The 15,376-nt window shown below is 46.5% G+C and overlaps 1 protein-coding gene across 1 annotated transcript in view; it reads left to right on the top strand.

The window, feature by feature from the left end:
- The window catches only part of LOC117009221 (RNA-binding protein 10-like), a 68,276-nt gene that overhangs the window by 7,828 nt on the left and 45,072 nt on the right, over positions 1 to 15,376 (top strand). Inside the window, 3 exon segments of the mRNA XM_033083461.2 lie at positions 8,317 to 8,496; positions 9,797 to 9,866; positions 14,331 to 14,404. Of these exon segments, the coding sequence (XP_032939352.1) occupies positions 8,317 to 8,496; positions 9,797 to 9,866; positions 14,331 to 14,404 (324 nt within the window).

The following is a 15,376-nucleotide window of genomic DNA, read 5'->3' as shown; positions in this document are numbered from 1 at the left end:
AAATAAGAAAATTCTCAGAGGACACCTAAGAGGCGAGTAGCAGATCAGAGGAACTGAGCACAACTCAAATCAGTGAGAAAATAAAATAAGAAGATTTTAAGAGGACATCTGAGAGGTGAGGAGGAGATCTCTGAGAGATTGAAAAAAATTTGGATCAGTGAGAAAATAAAACAGGAAATTTGCATTTTCTAAAACTGGGATCATTTCCCCTCAGCTTCCCTCCCAGCCTGAGTGTGGATGGAATTGATAAAATTTCCCCTTCCATCAAAGCACTTTTAAAAACACCCTTCCACCTCAGCCTTGGCTCTGCTCCCACCCCCAAATCTTCATCCCTAAATCCCCTCCTCCTCCTCTCCCCCAAAGCCTCTCCCTCCTCTGTTTTACATCTCTCCAACTTCTGCCCATCTCTTCCCAATTGTTCCATTTTTTTCAGCAGCTCCTTTTCCCAGCCAGGAATTTTGGAATGTGCTGGAGCTTCCTTTGAGGGTTGATCAGGGAGGAAAAGTGGCTGAGCTTGTTCACCCATCTTGCAATTTTCCTGGTTTATTTTCTCACTGCTCTGAGTTGTGCTCAGTTCCTCTGATCTCCTGCTCACCTCTCAGGTGTCCTCTGAGAATTTTCTTCTTTTATTTTCTCACTGCTCTGAGTTTTTTCAGTCCCTCAGGGATCTCCTGCTCACCTCTCAGGTGTCCTCTGAGAATTTTCTTATTTTATTTTTTCACTGCTCTGAGGTGTTTTCAGTCTCTCAGGGATCTGCTCACCTCTCAGGTATCCTCTTAAAATTTTCTTATTTTATTTTCTTACTGATCCAAGTTTTTTTCCAGTCTCTCAGAGATCTCCTCCTGGGTTTTTCCTTGTAAATCACACCAGGGTCACAACCTGAGAAGAGAAATCATTGTTGTGGTTCAGGAGAAATTTGGGAGGGTGAATTGAGCCCCTCCTGCTCACCTGGCTCCAACCTTCAGCCTCAATCCCTCAGAGATCTCCTGCTCATCTCTCAGGTGTCCTCCTAGAATTTTCTTATTTTATTTTCTCACTGCTCTGAGTTGTTTTCAGTTTCTCAGAGATCTCCTGCTCCCCTCTCAGGTGTCCTTTTACAATTTTCTTATTTTATTTTTTCACTGCTCTGAGTTTTTTTCAGTCCCAGAGATCTGCTCACCTTTCAGGTGTCCCCTTGCAATTTTCCTGTTTTATTTTCACTTATCCAAATTTTTTTCAGTCCCTCAGAAATCTCCTGCTCACCACTCAGGTGTCCTCTTAAAATTTTCTTATTTTATTTTTTCACTGCTCTGAGTTGTTTTCAGTCCCAGAGATCTCCTGCTCAACTCTCAGGAGTCCTCTTGCAATTTTCCTGTTTTATTTTTTCACTGCTCTGAGTTTTTTTCAGTCCCTCAAAAATCTCCTGCTCACCACTCAGGTGTCCTTTTAGAATTTTCTTATTTTATTTTTTCACTGCTCTGAGCTGTTTTCAGTCCCAGAGATCTGCTCACCTCTCAGGTATCCTCTTAAAATTTTCCTGTTTTATTTTCTCACTGATTTGAGTTGTTTTCAGCCCCTCAGTGATCTGCTCACCTTTCAGGTATCCTTTTAAAATTTTCTTCTTTTATTTTCCTACTGATCCAAATTTTTTTCAGTCCCAGAGATCTCCTGCTCACCTCTCAGGTGTCCTCTTACAATTTTCTTATTTTATTTTCTCACTGCTCTGAGTTGTTTTCAATCCCTCAGAGATCTGCTCACCTCTCAGATGTCCTCTTAAAATTTTCTTATTTTATTTTCTTACTGATCCAAATTTTTTTCAGTCCCTCAGGGATCTCCTGCTCACCTCTCAGGTGTCCTCTTAGAATTTTCTTATTTTATTTTCTCACTGATCTGAGTTATTTTCAGTCCTTCAGTGATCTGCTCAACTCTCAGGTGTCCTCTTACAATTTTCTTATTTTATTTTCTCACTGCTCTGAGTTTCAGTCCCTCAGAAATCTCCTGCTCACCTTTCAAGTGTCCTCTTAGAATTTTCTTATTTTATTTTCTCACTGCTCTGAGTTATTTTCAATCCCTCAGAGATCTGCTCACCTCTCAGGTGTCCTCTTAAAATTTTCTTATTTTATTTTCTCACTGATCCAAGTTTTTTTCAGCCCTCAGAGATCTGCTCACTTCTCAGGTGTCCTCTTAAAATTTTCTTATTTTATTTTCTCACTGATCCAAATTTTTTTCAATCTCTCAGAAATCTCCTGCTCACCTCTCAGGTGTCCTCTTAGAATTTTCCTGGTTTATTTTCTCACTGCTCTGAGTTATTTTCAATCCCTCAGGGATCTGCTCACCTCTCAGATGTCCTCCTAGAATTTTCTTATTTTATTTTCTCACTGCTCTGAGTTGTTTTCAGTCACTCAGAAATCTCCTGCTCACCACTCAGGTGTCCTTTTAGAATTTTCTTATTTTATTTTTTCACTGCTCTGAGTTGTTTTCAATCCCTCAGGGATCTGCTCAACTCTCAGGTATCCTCTTAAAATTTTCTTATTTTATTTTCTCACTGCTCTGAGTTTTTTTCAGCCCTCAGAGATCTGCTCACCTCTCAGCTGTCCTCTTAAAATTTTCTTATTTTATTTTCCTACTGATCCAAATTTTTTTCAGTCCCTCAGGGATCTCCTGCTCACCTCTCAGGTGTCCTTTTACAGTTTTCTTATTTTATTTTCTCCCTGATTTGAGTTGTGCTCAGTTCCTCTGATCTGCTACTCGCCTCTTAGGTGTCCTCCTAGAATTTTCTTATTTTATTTTCTCACTGCTCTGAGTTGTTTTCAATCCCTCAGAGATCTGCTCAACTCTCAGATGTCCTCTTACAATTTTCTTATTTTATTTTCTTACTACTCTGAGTTTTTTTCAGTCACAGAGATCTGCTCACCTTTCAGGTATCCTCTTAAAATTTTCTTATTTTATTTTCTCACTGATCCAAATTTTTTTCAATCTCTCAGAGATCTGCTCAACTCTCAGATGTCCTCTTAAAATTTTCTTCTTTTATTTTCTCACTGATCCAAGTTTTTTCCAGTCCCTCCTCCTGGGCTTTTCCTTTTAAATCACACCAGGGTCACAACCTGAGAAGAGAAATCATTGTTGTGGTTTAGGAGACATTCAGGAGGAAATCTCCAAATTGGATCCCTGTAGAAATCAGATTTAAACATTCCCTCCCTCAGCTGCTTTGGGAAAAGATTTCCTCAAGGAGAAATGAAAAAAAAAAATTTGTTTATTTAACAAGCAAAGCAGAAAAATGAACATTAAACAAAAAAATCTCTCACCACTCTGAAGAGGAGAAAAATTCCGAAGAACTCCTTTGGGGGGTTGAAAATAATTCCAAAAAAAAAGGAAAAAAAAAAACAAATTTATGAAACTTTAATTTATTGCTATAAACATTAAAAATCACCCCAAACAGAGCAGAAAATTGATGTTTGAATTTTATTTTGTCTTTATAAACATCGAAAATCACCCCAAAAAGAACAGAAAATTTAAATTTTAATTTATTGCTATAAACATTAAAAATTACCCCAAACAGAGCAGAAAATCGATATTTGAATTTTATCTTTATAGACATCAAAAATCACCCCAAAAAGAACAGAAAATTTATATTTGAATTTTAATTTATATTTATAAACATCAAAAATGACCCCAAACAGGCCAGAAAATTTATATTTGTATTTTAATTTAGCTTTATAAACATCGAAAATTACCCCAAACAGAGCAGAAAATTGATATTTTAATTTTAATTTATTGCTATAAACATTAAAAATCACCCCAAACAGAGCAGAAAATTGATATTTGAATTTTAATTTAGCTTTATAAACATCGAAAATCACCCCAAAAAGAACAGAAAATTTATATTTTAATTTTAATTTATCTTTATAAACATCGAAAATCACCCCAAACAGAGCAGAAAATTTATGTTTGAATTTTATTTTGTCTTTATAGACATCAAAAATTACCCCAAACAGAGCAGAAAATTTATATTTGAATTTTAATTTAGCTTTATAAACATCGAAAATTACCCCAAACAGAGCAGAAAATCGATGTTTGAATTTTATTTTGTCTTTATAGACATCGAAAATCACCCCAGGGCTCGATTCCTTATCCCAAAGAGACCAGAAAATTGATATTTGAATTTTAATTTATTGCTATAAACATTAAAAATTACCCCAAACAGAGCAGAAAATTTATGTTTGAATTTTATTTTATCTTTATAGACATCGAAAATTACCCCAAACAGAGCAGAAAATTGATATTTGAATTTTTATTTAGCTTTATAAACATCGAAAATTACCCCAAACAGGCCAGAAAATTTATATTTGAATTTTAATTTATATTTATAAACATCAAGAATCCACCCCAAACAGGCCAGAAAATTTATATTTGAATTTTAATTTATTGCTATAAACATCAAAAATCACCCCAAACAGAACAGAAAATTTATATTTGAGTTTTAATTTAGCTTTATAGACATCAAAAATCACCCCAAACAGAGCAGAAAATTTATATTTGAATTTTATTTTGTCTTTATAAACATCAGAAATCACCCCAAACACAGCAGAAAATTTATATTTGAATTTTAATTTATAAACATCGAAAATCACCCCAGGGCTCGATTCCTCACCCCAAAGAGACCAGAAAATTTATATTTTAATTTTAATTTATATTTATAAACGTAAAAAATTACCCCAAACACACCAGAAAATTTATATTTCAATTTAATTTATCTTTATAAACATAAAAAAATCAAACATAAAACTGATGTTTTAATTTTAATTTATAAACATCAAAAATCACCCCAGGGCTCGAATCCCCTCCAAACAAAACAGAAAATTTGTATTTTAATCTTAATTTTTGTTTATAAACATAAAAAATCACCTCAAACAGAGCAGAAAATTTATGTTTGAATTTTAATTTATCTTTATTTCAATTATATTAATATTCTAATTTATCAAAAATCAGCCCAGCACTCTGCAGGAACCCACCAGAATCTCTCCATCCTTCCAATTCTTACCCTAAAAACCAAATTTTTAATTAATAAATAAATTAATTATTGCTCCAGAATCTCTCCATCCTTCCAATTCTTACCCTAAAAATCAATTTTTAATTAATAAATAAATTAATTATTGCTCCAGAATCTCTCCATCCTTCCAATTCTTACCCTAAAAATCAATTTTTAATTAATAAATAAATTAATTATTGCTCCAGAATCTCTCCATCCTTCCAATTCTTACCCTAAAAATCAATTTTTTAATTAATAAATAAATTAATTATTGCTCCAGAATCTCTCCATCCTTCCAATTCTTACCCTAAAAATCAATTTTTAATTAATAAATGAATTAATTATTGCTCCAGCCCTGAATCTCGAGATGTTTATGCAAAGTTTTCTCATTTCCTTTTCTTGCTGAATTTCCTGGGTTTGTTTTTCCTTGGCAGAGTTCTCTGCTTTTGGTTTCTCTTCCTTTATTATTTCTATTTTTTGTTAAATAATTGTTTCTCTTCCTTAATTTTTGGGGGTTTTTTTTTTGTTGGATAATTTTTTTTCTTCCTCAATTTTCTCCTCTAATTTGATTTTGTTTTTTATTCTTTATTTTTCTGTCAGGGAATTGCTTTTATTTTTCTATTCTTTATTTTTCTATCAGGGAATTGCTTTTATTTTTCTATTCTTTATTTTTCTATCAGGGAATTGCTTTTATTTTTCTATTCTTTATTTTTCTGTCAAGGAATTGCTTTTATTTTTCTGTTCTTTATTTTTCTATCAGGGAATTGCTTTTATTTTTCCATTCTTTATTTTTTATCAGGCAGGTTTTTTTCTCTAGTCTTTGTTTCTCTCTCAAGGGATTAATTTTATTTTTCTATTCTTTATTTCTTAGTTTTTTCTCTCTTCTCTATTTTTCTCTCAGCCACTTGCTTTTCTTTCTTTATTTTTCTGTCAGCCAATTCTTTCTCCTCCTCAATTTTTTGGTTTTTTTATTTTTCCTCCTCAATACCTTGGGATTTTGTTTCTCCTCCTCAATTTTTTGGGATTTTTTGTTGGATAATTTTTTTTCTTCCTCAATTTTCTCCTCCAATTTGATTTCAAGGTTCCAGGCCTGGTTTAAATCCCCAGAAAAAATTTCTCCCATCTCCTGCTGCTTCCAACCATCCTCTAAATATCCAAAATTTCAATTTTCCTCTAAATCCACCCTCACAATTCCCTCTTTTTCTCCTTGAAAAATTTCTTCATATTTTCAATTTCAAGATTTTCAACAGCAGAAATTTTAATCCTGTTGGCAACTTTCTGTAGACAATTTTTAAAATTTTTTTATTTTTATTTTTCTATCAGGGAATTGCTTTTATTTTTCTGTTCTTTATTTTTCTATCAGGGAATTGCTTTTATTTTTCTATTCTTTATTTTTCTGTCAGGGAATTGCTTTTATTTTTCTATTCTTTATTTTTCTATCAGGGAATTGCTTTTATTTTTCTATTCTTTATTTTTTATCAGGCAGTTTTTTTTCTCCAGTCTGTGTTTCTCTGTCAAGGGATAAATTTTATTTTTCTGTTCTTTATTTCTCTCTTAAGCAGTTTTTTCTCTAGTCTCTATTTTTCTGTCAGCCACTTGCTTTTCTTTCTTTATTTTTCTGTCAGCCAAATCTTTCTCCTCCTCAATTCTTTTTTTTTTGTTTTTCCTCCTCAATTCTTTGGGTTTTTTTGTTTCTCTTCCTCAATTTTTTGGGATTTTTTGTTGAATAATTTTTTTTCTTCCTCAATTTTCTCCTCCAATTTGATTTCAAGGTTCCAGGCCTGGTTTAAATCCCCAGAAAAAATTTCTCCCATCTCCTCTTTGTTCCAAACATCCTCTAAATATCCAAAATTTCAATTTTCCTCTAAATCCACCCTCACAATTCCCTCTTTTTCTCCTTGAAAAACTTCTTCATATTTTCAATTTCAGGATTTTCAACAGCAGAAATTTCAATCCTGTTGGCAACTTTCTGTAGACAATTACTTTTATTTTTTTATTCTTTATTTTTCTATCAGGCAATTGCTTTTATTTTTCTATTCTTTATTTTTCTGTCAGGGAATTGCTTTTATTTTTCTATTCTTTATTTTTCTATCAGGGAATTGCTTTTATTTTTCTATTCTTTATTTTTCTATCAGGGAATTGCTTTTATTTTTCTATTCTTTATTTTTCTATCAGGGAATTGCTTTTATTTTTCTATTCTTTATTTTTTATCAGGCAGTTTTTTTTCTCCAGTCTGTATTTCTTTGTCAAGGGATGAATTTTATTTTTCTGTTCTTTATTTCTCTCTTAGGCAGTTTTTTCTCTATTCTCAATTTTTCTGTCAGCCACTTGCTTTTCTTTCTTTATTTTTCTGTCAGCCAATTCTTTCTCCTCCTCAACTTTTTGGTTTTTTTTGTTTTTCCTCCTCTATACTTTGGGATTTTGTTTCTCCTCCTCAGTTCTTTGGTTTTTTGTTTCTCTTCCTCAATTCTTTGTGGTTTTTTTGTTGGATAATTTTTTTTCTTCCTCAATTTTCTCCTCTAATTTGATTTCAAAGTTCCAGGCCTGGTTTAAATCCCCTTAAAAAATTTCTCCCATCTCCTGCTGCTTCCAACCATCCTCTAAATATCCAAAATTTCAATTTTCCTCTCACCCCACCCTCACAATTCCCTCTTTTTCTCCTTGAAAAACTTCTTCATATTTTCAATTTCAGCATTTTCAACAGCAGAAATTTCAATCCTGTTGGGAACTTTTTGCAGGCAATTGCTTTTCTTTTTCTATTCTTTATTTTTCTATCAGAGAATTGCTTTTGTTTTTTCTAATTTTTATTTTTCTATCAGGGAATTGCTTTTATTTTTCTATTCTTTATTTTTTATCAGGCAGTTTTTTTTCTCTAGTCTGTGTTTCTCTCTCAAGGGATTAATTTTATTTTTCTATTCTTTATTTCTCTCTTAAGCAGTTTTTTCTCTCTTCTCTATTTTTCTCTCAGCCACTTGCTTTTCTTCCTTTATTTTTCTGTCAGCCAAATCTTTCTCCTCCTCAATTCTTTTTTTTTGTTTTTCCTCCTCAATTCTTTGTTTTTTTTTGTTTCTCCTCATCAATTCTGTGTTTTTTTTGTTTTTCCTCCTCAATTCTTTGGTTTTTTTTGTTTCTCTTCCTCAATTCTTTGGGGTTTTTTTCTTGGATAATTTTTTTTCTTCCTCAATTTTCTCCTCCAATTTGATTTCAAGGTTCCAGGCCTGGTTTAAATCCCCAGAAAAGATTTCTCCCCATCTCCTCTTTGTTCCAACCATCCTCTCAACATTCAGAATTCCAATTTCCCCCCCCAGGGCTCGTACGAGCCGCCGGAGCCGCGGAAGCGCGAGGCCCCGCGGGAGGCGCCGGCGCTGCCCTTCGGTGCCGACAGCGATTACCGGGACCAGGATTACCGGGAGGGCCCCGAGGAGGAGCCCCGGGCCAGCACCATCGTCATGCTCAGGATGCTGCCCCAGGCGGCCACCGAGAACGACGTGAGCCCCGCCCCTTTACCGCCATGGCCACGCCCCCTTTCCTGGGAGAGCCACGCCCCTTTAGTGAGATGGCCACGCCCCCTTTTCTAGAAGAGCTACGCCCCTTTACTGAGATGGCCACGCCCCTTTAGTGATGTGACCACGCCCCCTTTCCTGTGAGAGCCACGCCCCTTTAGTGAGATGACCACGCCCCCTTTACTAAGAGAGCCACGCCCCTTTAGTGAGATGGCCACGCCCCCTTTTCTGGAAGAGCCACACCCATTTACCCAAGATGACCACGCCCCCTTCCTGAGATGGCCACAACCCTTCCCTGAGATGGTCACACCCCCTTTCACAGGTGACCACGCCCCTTTTCCTGAGATGGCCACGCCCCTTTGCCCAAGATGACCATGCTCACTTTCCCTATATGGACAAGCCCCATTACTGAAATGGCCACACCCCTTCCCTGAGATGGCAACACCCCCTTTACTGAGATGACCACGCCCCTTTTCCTGAGATGGCCACGCCCCCCTTTTTTGGGAGCCATGCCCCTTTCCCTGAGAGGACCACACCCACTTTCCTTATATGGACAAGGCTCCCATTACTGATATGACCACGCCCCTTTTCTTGAGATGACCATGCTCCCTTTTAAGGGAGAGCCACACCCCATTTCCTGATATGGCCACACCTCCTTTCCTCAGATGTCCTCACCTGGGATGGCCACGCCCCCTTTCTTGTGATGGTCACGCCCCTTTTTCTAAGAAGGCCACACCCCCTTTTCCAGGATAGCCACACCCCTTTACCTGAGATAACCACGCCTACTTTCCTTATATGAACAAGGCCCATCCATTATATGACCACACCCCCTTTCCAGAGATGACCACACCCCTTTCCTAGATGGCCACACCCCTTTTCCCAAGAGAGCCACGCCCCTTCGCTGATATGGCCACGCCCCCTTTACCTGAGGGAGCCATGCACCATTTCCTGAGATGGCTACACCCCCTTTCCATAGATGGCACCACCTGGGATGGCCACGCCCCCTTTCATCAGATGACCACACCCCTTTACCCGATATGACCACACCCACTTTCCTTATATGGACAAGGCCCATTACTGAGATGACCACGCCCCTTTCCCTTGATGGCCACGCCCTGTTCTAAGCTGGCATGGCCCCGCCTCTCTTTACCATGGCCACGCCCCTGCCAAACATGCCACTGTCCCCGTGTCCCCTCTGGGTCCTGTCCCCATGTCCCCTGTGGTGCTGTCACTGTGTCCCCTGTCCTGTCCCCTGTCCCTGGTGACGTGTCCCCTGTCCCCCCAGATCCGGGCCCAGCTGCAGGCACAGGGGGTGCAGCCCCGCGAGGTGCGGCTGATGCGCAACAAATCCTCAGGTGAGTCTCACCTGCACACCTGGACTCTCACCTGGGCACCCCCTGCTCACCTGGGCACCCCCTGTTCACCTGGGCACCCCCTGCTCACCTGGGCCCCTCCCCTGCTCACCTGGGCACCTCACCTGGGCACCTGGGCCACTCCCTTGCTCACCTGGGCCCCTCCCCTGCTCACCTGGGCCCCTCCCCTGCTCACCTGGGCCCCTCCTGTTCACCTGGGCCTTTCCTGCACACCTGGGCCCCTCCTGCTCACCTGGGCCTTTCCTCTGCTCACCTGGGCACCTCCCCTGCACACCTGGGCCTTTCCTCTGCTCACCTGGGCACCTCCCCTGCACACCTGGGCCCCTCCTGCTCATCTGGGCACCCCCTGCTCCCCTGGGCCCCTCCCCTGCTCACCTGGGCCCCTCCAGCTCACCTGGGCCCTTCCTGCTCACCTGGGCCCCTCCTGCTCACCTGGGCCCTTCCTCTGCTCACCTGGGCCTTTCCTCTGCTCACCTGGGCCCTTCCTCTGCTCACCTGGGCACCTGGGCCCCTCCTGCTCACCTGGGCCTTTCCTGCTCACCTGGGCCCCTCCTGCTCACCTGGGCCTTTCCTGCTCACCTGGGCCCCTCCTGCTCACCTGGGCCTTTCCTGCACACCTGGGCCCTTCCTCTGCTCACCAGGGCCCCTCCTGCTCATCTGGGCACCCCCTGCTCCCCTGGGCCCCTCCAGCTCACCTGGGCACCTCCCATGCTCACCTGGGCACCTCCTGCACACCTGGGCCCCTCCCCTGCTCCCCTGGGCCCCTCCAGCTCACCTGGGCCCTTCCTGCTCTCCTGGGTCCCTCCTGCTCACCTGGGCCCCTCCCCCTCACCTGGGCACCTCCCCCTCACCTGGCTCCTCTGGGCTGGGGCCCCCAGACACAGCTGGATCCCTTGGGAGGGGAGGGGGTGGCTCCCTGCCCTGCCCTGCCCATGCCAGGGGGCACCCAGGGGTGCTGGTTCTGTCCTTGGGGTCACCCAGGGGTGCTGGTTCTGTCCTTGGGGGGCACCCAGGGGTGCCTGTCCCCATCCTAGGGACACCCAGGGGTACCTGTCCCCTCCTCAGGGACACCCAGGGGGGCTTCTGCCAGACTCAGGGGGCACCCAGGGGTGCCTGTCCCCACCCTAGGGGCACCCAGGGGTTCCAGTCCTGCTCCCCAGGGACACCCAGGGTTGTCTTCACCTCCTCAGGGGCACCCAGGGGTGCCAGTCCCGTCTTTAGGGGGCACCCAGGGGTGTCTGTCCCCTCCCTAGGGGCACCCAGGGGTGCCAGTCCCATCTTTAGGGGCTACCCATGGGTGCCTGTCCCATTCCCAGGGGTGCTGCACTGGACTTGAGGGGCACCAGGGCTGCTGATCCCATCCCCAGGGGCACCCAGGGGTGTCTGTCCCCTCCTCAGGAGCACCCAGGGGTGCCTGTCCTATTCACTAGGCACACCCAGGGGTGCCTGTCCCATTCCCCAGGGACACCCAGGGGTGCCTATCCCATCCCCAGGGGCACCCAGGGGTGCTGATCCCATCCCCAGGGGCACCCAGGGGTGCCTGTTCTCTCCTCAGGAGCACCCAGGGGTGCTTTTCCCATTTTTAGGAGCACCCAGGGGTGCCTCTGCCAGACTCAGGGGGCACCCGGGGGTGTCTTTCCCTTTCTCAGGAGCACCCAGGGGTGCCAGTCCTGTTCCCCAGGGGCACCCAGGGGTGTCTGTCCCATTCCCTAGGGACACCCAGGGGTGCCTGTCTCCTCCCTAGGGGCACCCAGGGGTGCTGATCCCATCTCTAAAGGCACCCAGGGGTGCCTGTCCCATTCCCCAGGGACACCCAGAGGTGTCTGTCCCCTCCATAGGGGCACCCAGGGGTGCCAGTTCCATCTCTAGGAGCACCCAGGGGTGCCTGTCCTCTCCCAAAGGTTGCTGGTACTGTTCCCCAGGGGCACCCAGGGGTGCTGATCCCATCTTTAGGGGCACCCAGGGGTGCCTGTCGCTTCCCTAGGAGCACCCAGGGGTGCTGCACCAGATTTGGGGGGCACCCAGGGGTGCCAGTCCTGTTCCCCAGGGACACCCAGGGGTGTCTGTCCCGTCCTCAGGAGCACCCAGGGGTGCTTATCCCCTCCCTAGGGACACCCAGGGGTGTCTGCCACCTTCTCAGGGGCACCCAGGGGTGCCAGTCCTATCTTTAGGCGGCACCCAGGGGTGCTTGTCCTGTTCCCCAGGGACACCCAGGGGTGTCTGTCACCTTCTTAGCGGCACCCAGGGGTGCCTGTCCCCTCCCTAGGGGCACCCAGGGGTGCCAGTTCCATCTCTAGGAGCACCCAGGGGTGCTGATCCCATCTTTAGGGGCACCCAGGGGTGCCTGTCCTTTCCTAGGAGCACCCAGCGGTGCTGCACCACATTTGGGGGGCACCCAGGGGTGCTTGTCCTGTTCCCCAGGGACACCCAGGGGTGTCTGTCACCTTCTCAGGGGCACCCAGGGGTGCCAGTCCTGTTCCCCAGGGACACTCAGGGGTGTCTGTCATCTTCTCAGGAGCACCCAGGGGTGCTTGTCCCCTCTCTAGGGACACCCAGGGGTACTGGTCCCATCTCTTGGAGCACCCAGGGGTGCTGGTCTCATCTCTTGAGAGCACCCAGGGGTGCTGATCCCATGTTTAGGGGCACCCAGGGGTGCCTGGCCTGTCCAAGAAGCACCCAGGGGTGCCAGTCCTGTTCCCCAGGGACACCCAGGGGTGTCTGTCACCTTCTCAGGAGCACCCAGGGGTGCTGATCCCTTCCCTAGAGGCACCCAGGGGTGCTTGTTTCCTCCCTAGGGGCACCCAGGGGTGCCCGTCCCTTCCCTAGGAGCACCCAGGGGTGCCTGTCCCTTCCCTAGGAGCACCCAGGGGTGCTGCACCAGATTTGGGGGGCACCCAGGGGTGCCAGATCCCTCGCTAGGGACACCCAGGGGTGTCTGTCCCCTTTTCAGGAGCACCCAGGGGTGCTTATCCCATCTCATGGAGCACCCAGGGGTGTTTGTCCCTTCCCCAGGAGCACCCAGGGGTGCTGCACCAGACGTGGGGGGCACCCAGGGGTGCCAGATCCAAAGCCAGGGGTGCCAGATCTTTCCCCAGGAGCACCCAGGGGTGCCAGACCCTTCCCCAACAGCACCCAAACTCTTGAGGGGCACCGGGAGCACCTGCAGGGATCACCTTGGGGGGTCCCAGAGGGGTCCCAGGCCCACCCATGGGTGCCCATCCCCATTTTGGGGGGTCCCAGAGGGATTCCAGGCCCACCCATAGGTGCCCATCCCCACTTTAAGGGGTCCCAGCCCCACCCATGGGTGCCCATCCCCACTTTAAGGGGTCCCAGCCCCACCCATGGGTGCCCATCCCCATTTTTAGGGTGTCCCAGCCCCACCCATGGGTGCCCATCCCCATTTTTAGGGTGTCCCAGCCCCACCCATGGGTGCCCATCCCCATTTTAAGGGGTCCCAGCCCCACCCATGGGTGCCCATCCCCACTTTGGGGGTGTCCCAGCCCCACCCATGGGTGCCCATCCCCACTGTGGGGGATCCCAGCCCCACCCATGGGTGCCCATCCCCATTTTAAGGGGTCCCAGCCCCACCCATGGGTGCCCATCCCCACTTTTGGGGGTGGTCCCAGCCCCACCCATGGGTGCCCATCCCCACTTTAGGGTGTCCCAGCCCCACCCATGGGTGCCCATCCCCACTTTAGGGTGTCCCAGCCCCACCCATGGGTGCCCATCCCCACTCTAGGGGGTCCCAGCCCCACCCATGGGTGCCCATCCCCACTCTAGGGGGTCCCAGCCCCACCCATGGGTGCCCATCCCCACTGTGGGGGATCCCAGCCCCACCCATGGGTGCCCATCCCCATTTTGGGGTTTCCCAGCCCCACCCATGGGTGCCCATCCCCACTTTAGGGGGTCCCAGCCCCACCCATGGGTGCCCATCCCCACTTTAAGGGGTCCCAGCCCCACCCATGGGTGCCCATCCCCACTTTAAGGGGTCCCAGCCCCACCCATGGGTGCCCATCCCCATTTTTGGGGTGTCCCATCCCCACCCATGGGTGCCCATCCCCATTTTTGGGGTTTCCCAGCCCCACCCATGGGTGCCCATCCCCATTTTGGGGGTCCCAGCCCCACCCATGGGTGCCCATCCCCATTTTTGGGGTTTCCCAGCCCCACCCATGGGTGCCCAGCCCCACTTTGAACGGTCCCAGCCCCACCCATGGGTGCCCATCCCCATTTTGGGGGGTGGTCCCAGCCCCACCCATGGGTGCCCATCCCCATTTTAAGGTGTCCCAGCCCCACCCATGGGTGCCCATCCCCATTTTTAGGGTGTCCCAGCCCCACCCATGGGTGCCCATCCCCACTTTAAGGGGTCCCAGCCCCACCCATGGGTGCCCATCCCCATTTTTGGGGTGTCCCAGCCCCACCCATGGGTGCCCATCCCCCCCGTTGCAGGTCAGAGCCGCGGCTTCGCCTTTGTTGAATTCCATCACGTGCAGGAGGCGGCGCGGTGGATGGAGGCGAACCAGGTGGGGGCGGGGCCATGGGGGGCGTGGCCATGGGTGAGGGGGCGGGGCCATGGGGAGGGGGAGGGGCCATGGGGAGGGGCGGGGCCATGGGGAGGGGGCGGGGCCATGGGGAGGGGTTATGAGGGAGGGGTTATGGGGGAGGGGCCAAAATGAGGGGAGGGGGCGGGGCCAGTGAGGGAGGGGCAGGGGAGGAGTGGGGTGGGTTACTGGTTTGTACTGGTTTGTACTGGTGTGTAATGGTTTGTACAGGTTTGCACTGGTCTCTACTGGTTTGTATTGGTTTGCACTGGCCTGTACTGGTTTGTACTGGCCTGTACTGGCCTGTACTGGTTTGTACTGGCTTGTACTGGTTTGTGCTGGCCTGTACTGACTTGTATTGATTTGTACTGGTTTGTACTGGCCTCTACTGGTTTGTACTGGCATGTACTGGTCAGTACTGGTTTGTACTGGTTTGTACTGGCCTCTGCTGGTTTGTACTGGCCTGTACTGGCTTGTATTGGTTTGTACTGGTCTATACTGGCTTGTACTGGGTGGTGTTGGATTGTATTGGCCTGTACTGGTTTGTACTGGTGTGTAATGGTTTGTACAGGTTTGCACTGGTCTCTACTGGTTTGTATTGGTTTGCACTGGCCTGTACTGGTTTGTACTGGTCTGTACTGGTTTGTATTGGTTTGTACTGGTTTGTACTGGCTTATACTGGTCAGTACTGGTTTGTACTGATTTACAGTGGTTTATACTGTTTTGTACTGGCCTATACTGGCTTGTACTGGTTTGTATTGGTTTGTACTGGTCTGTATTGGCCTGTACTGGCTTGTACTGGTCTGTATTGGTTTGTACTGGTCTGTACTGGTGTGTAATGGTTTGTATTGGTTTGCACTGGTCTCTACTGGTTTGTATTGGCCTGTACTGGGTTGTGTTGGTTTGTACTGGTCTGTACTGGTTTGTACTGGCCTGTACTGGCTTGTATTGGTT

The sequence above is a fragment of the Catharus ustulatus genome, chromosome 32, assembly GCF_009819885.2.
Source record: "Catharus ustulatus isolate bCatUst1 chromosome 32, bCatUst1.pri.v2, whole genome shotgun sequence".
Lineage (NCBI taxonomy): Eukaryota > Metazoa > Chordata > Aves > Passeriformes > Turdidae > Catharus > Catharus ustulatus.
The sequence above is the reverse complement of the archived record's forward strand: the minus strand, read 5'-3'. Positions and strand labels throughout refer to the sequence as shown.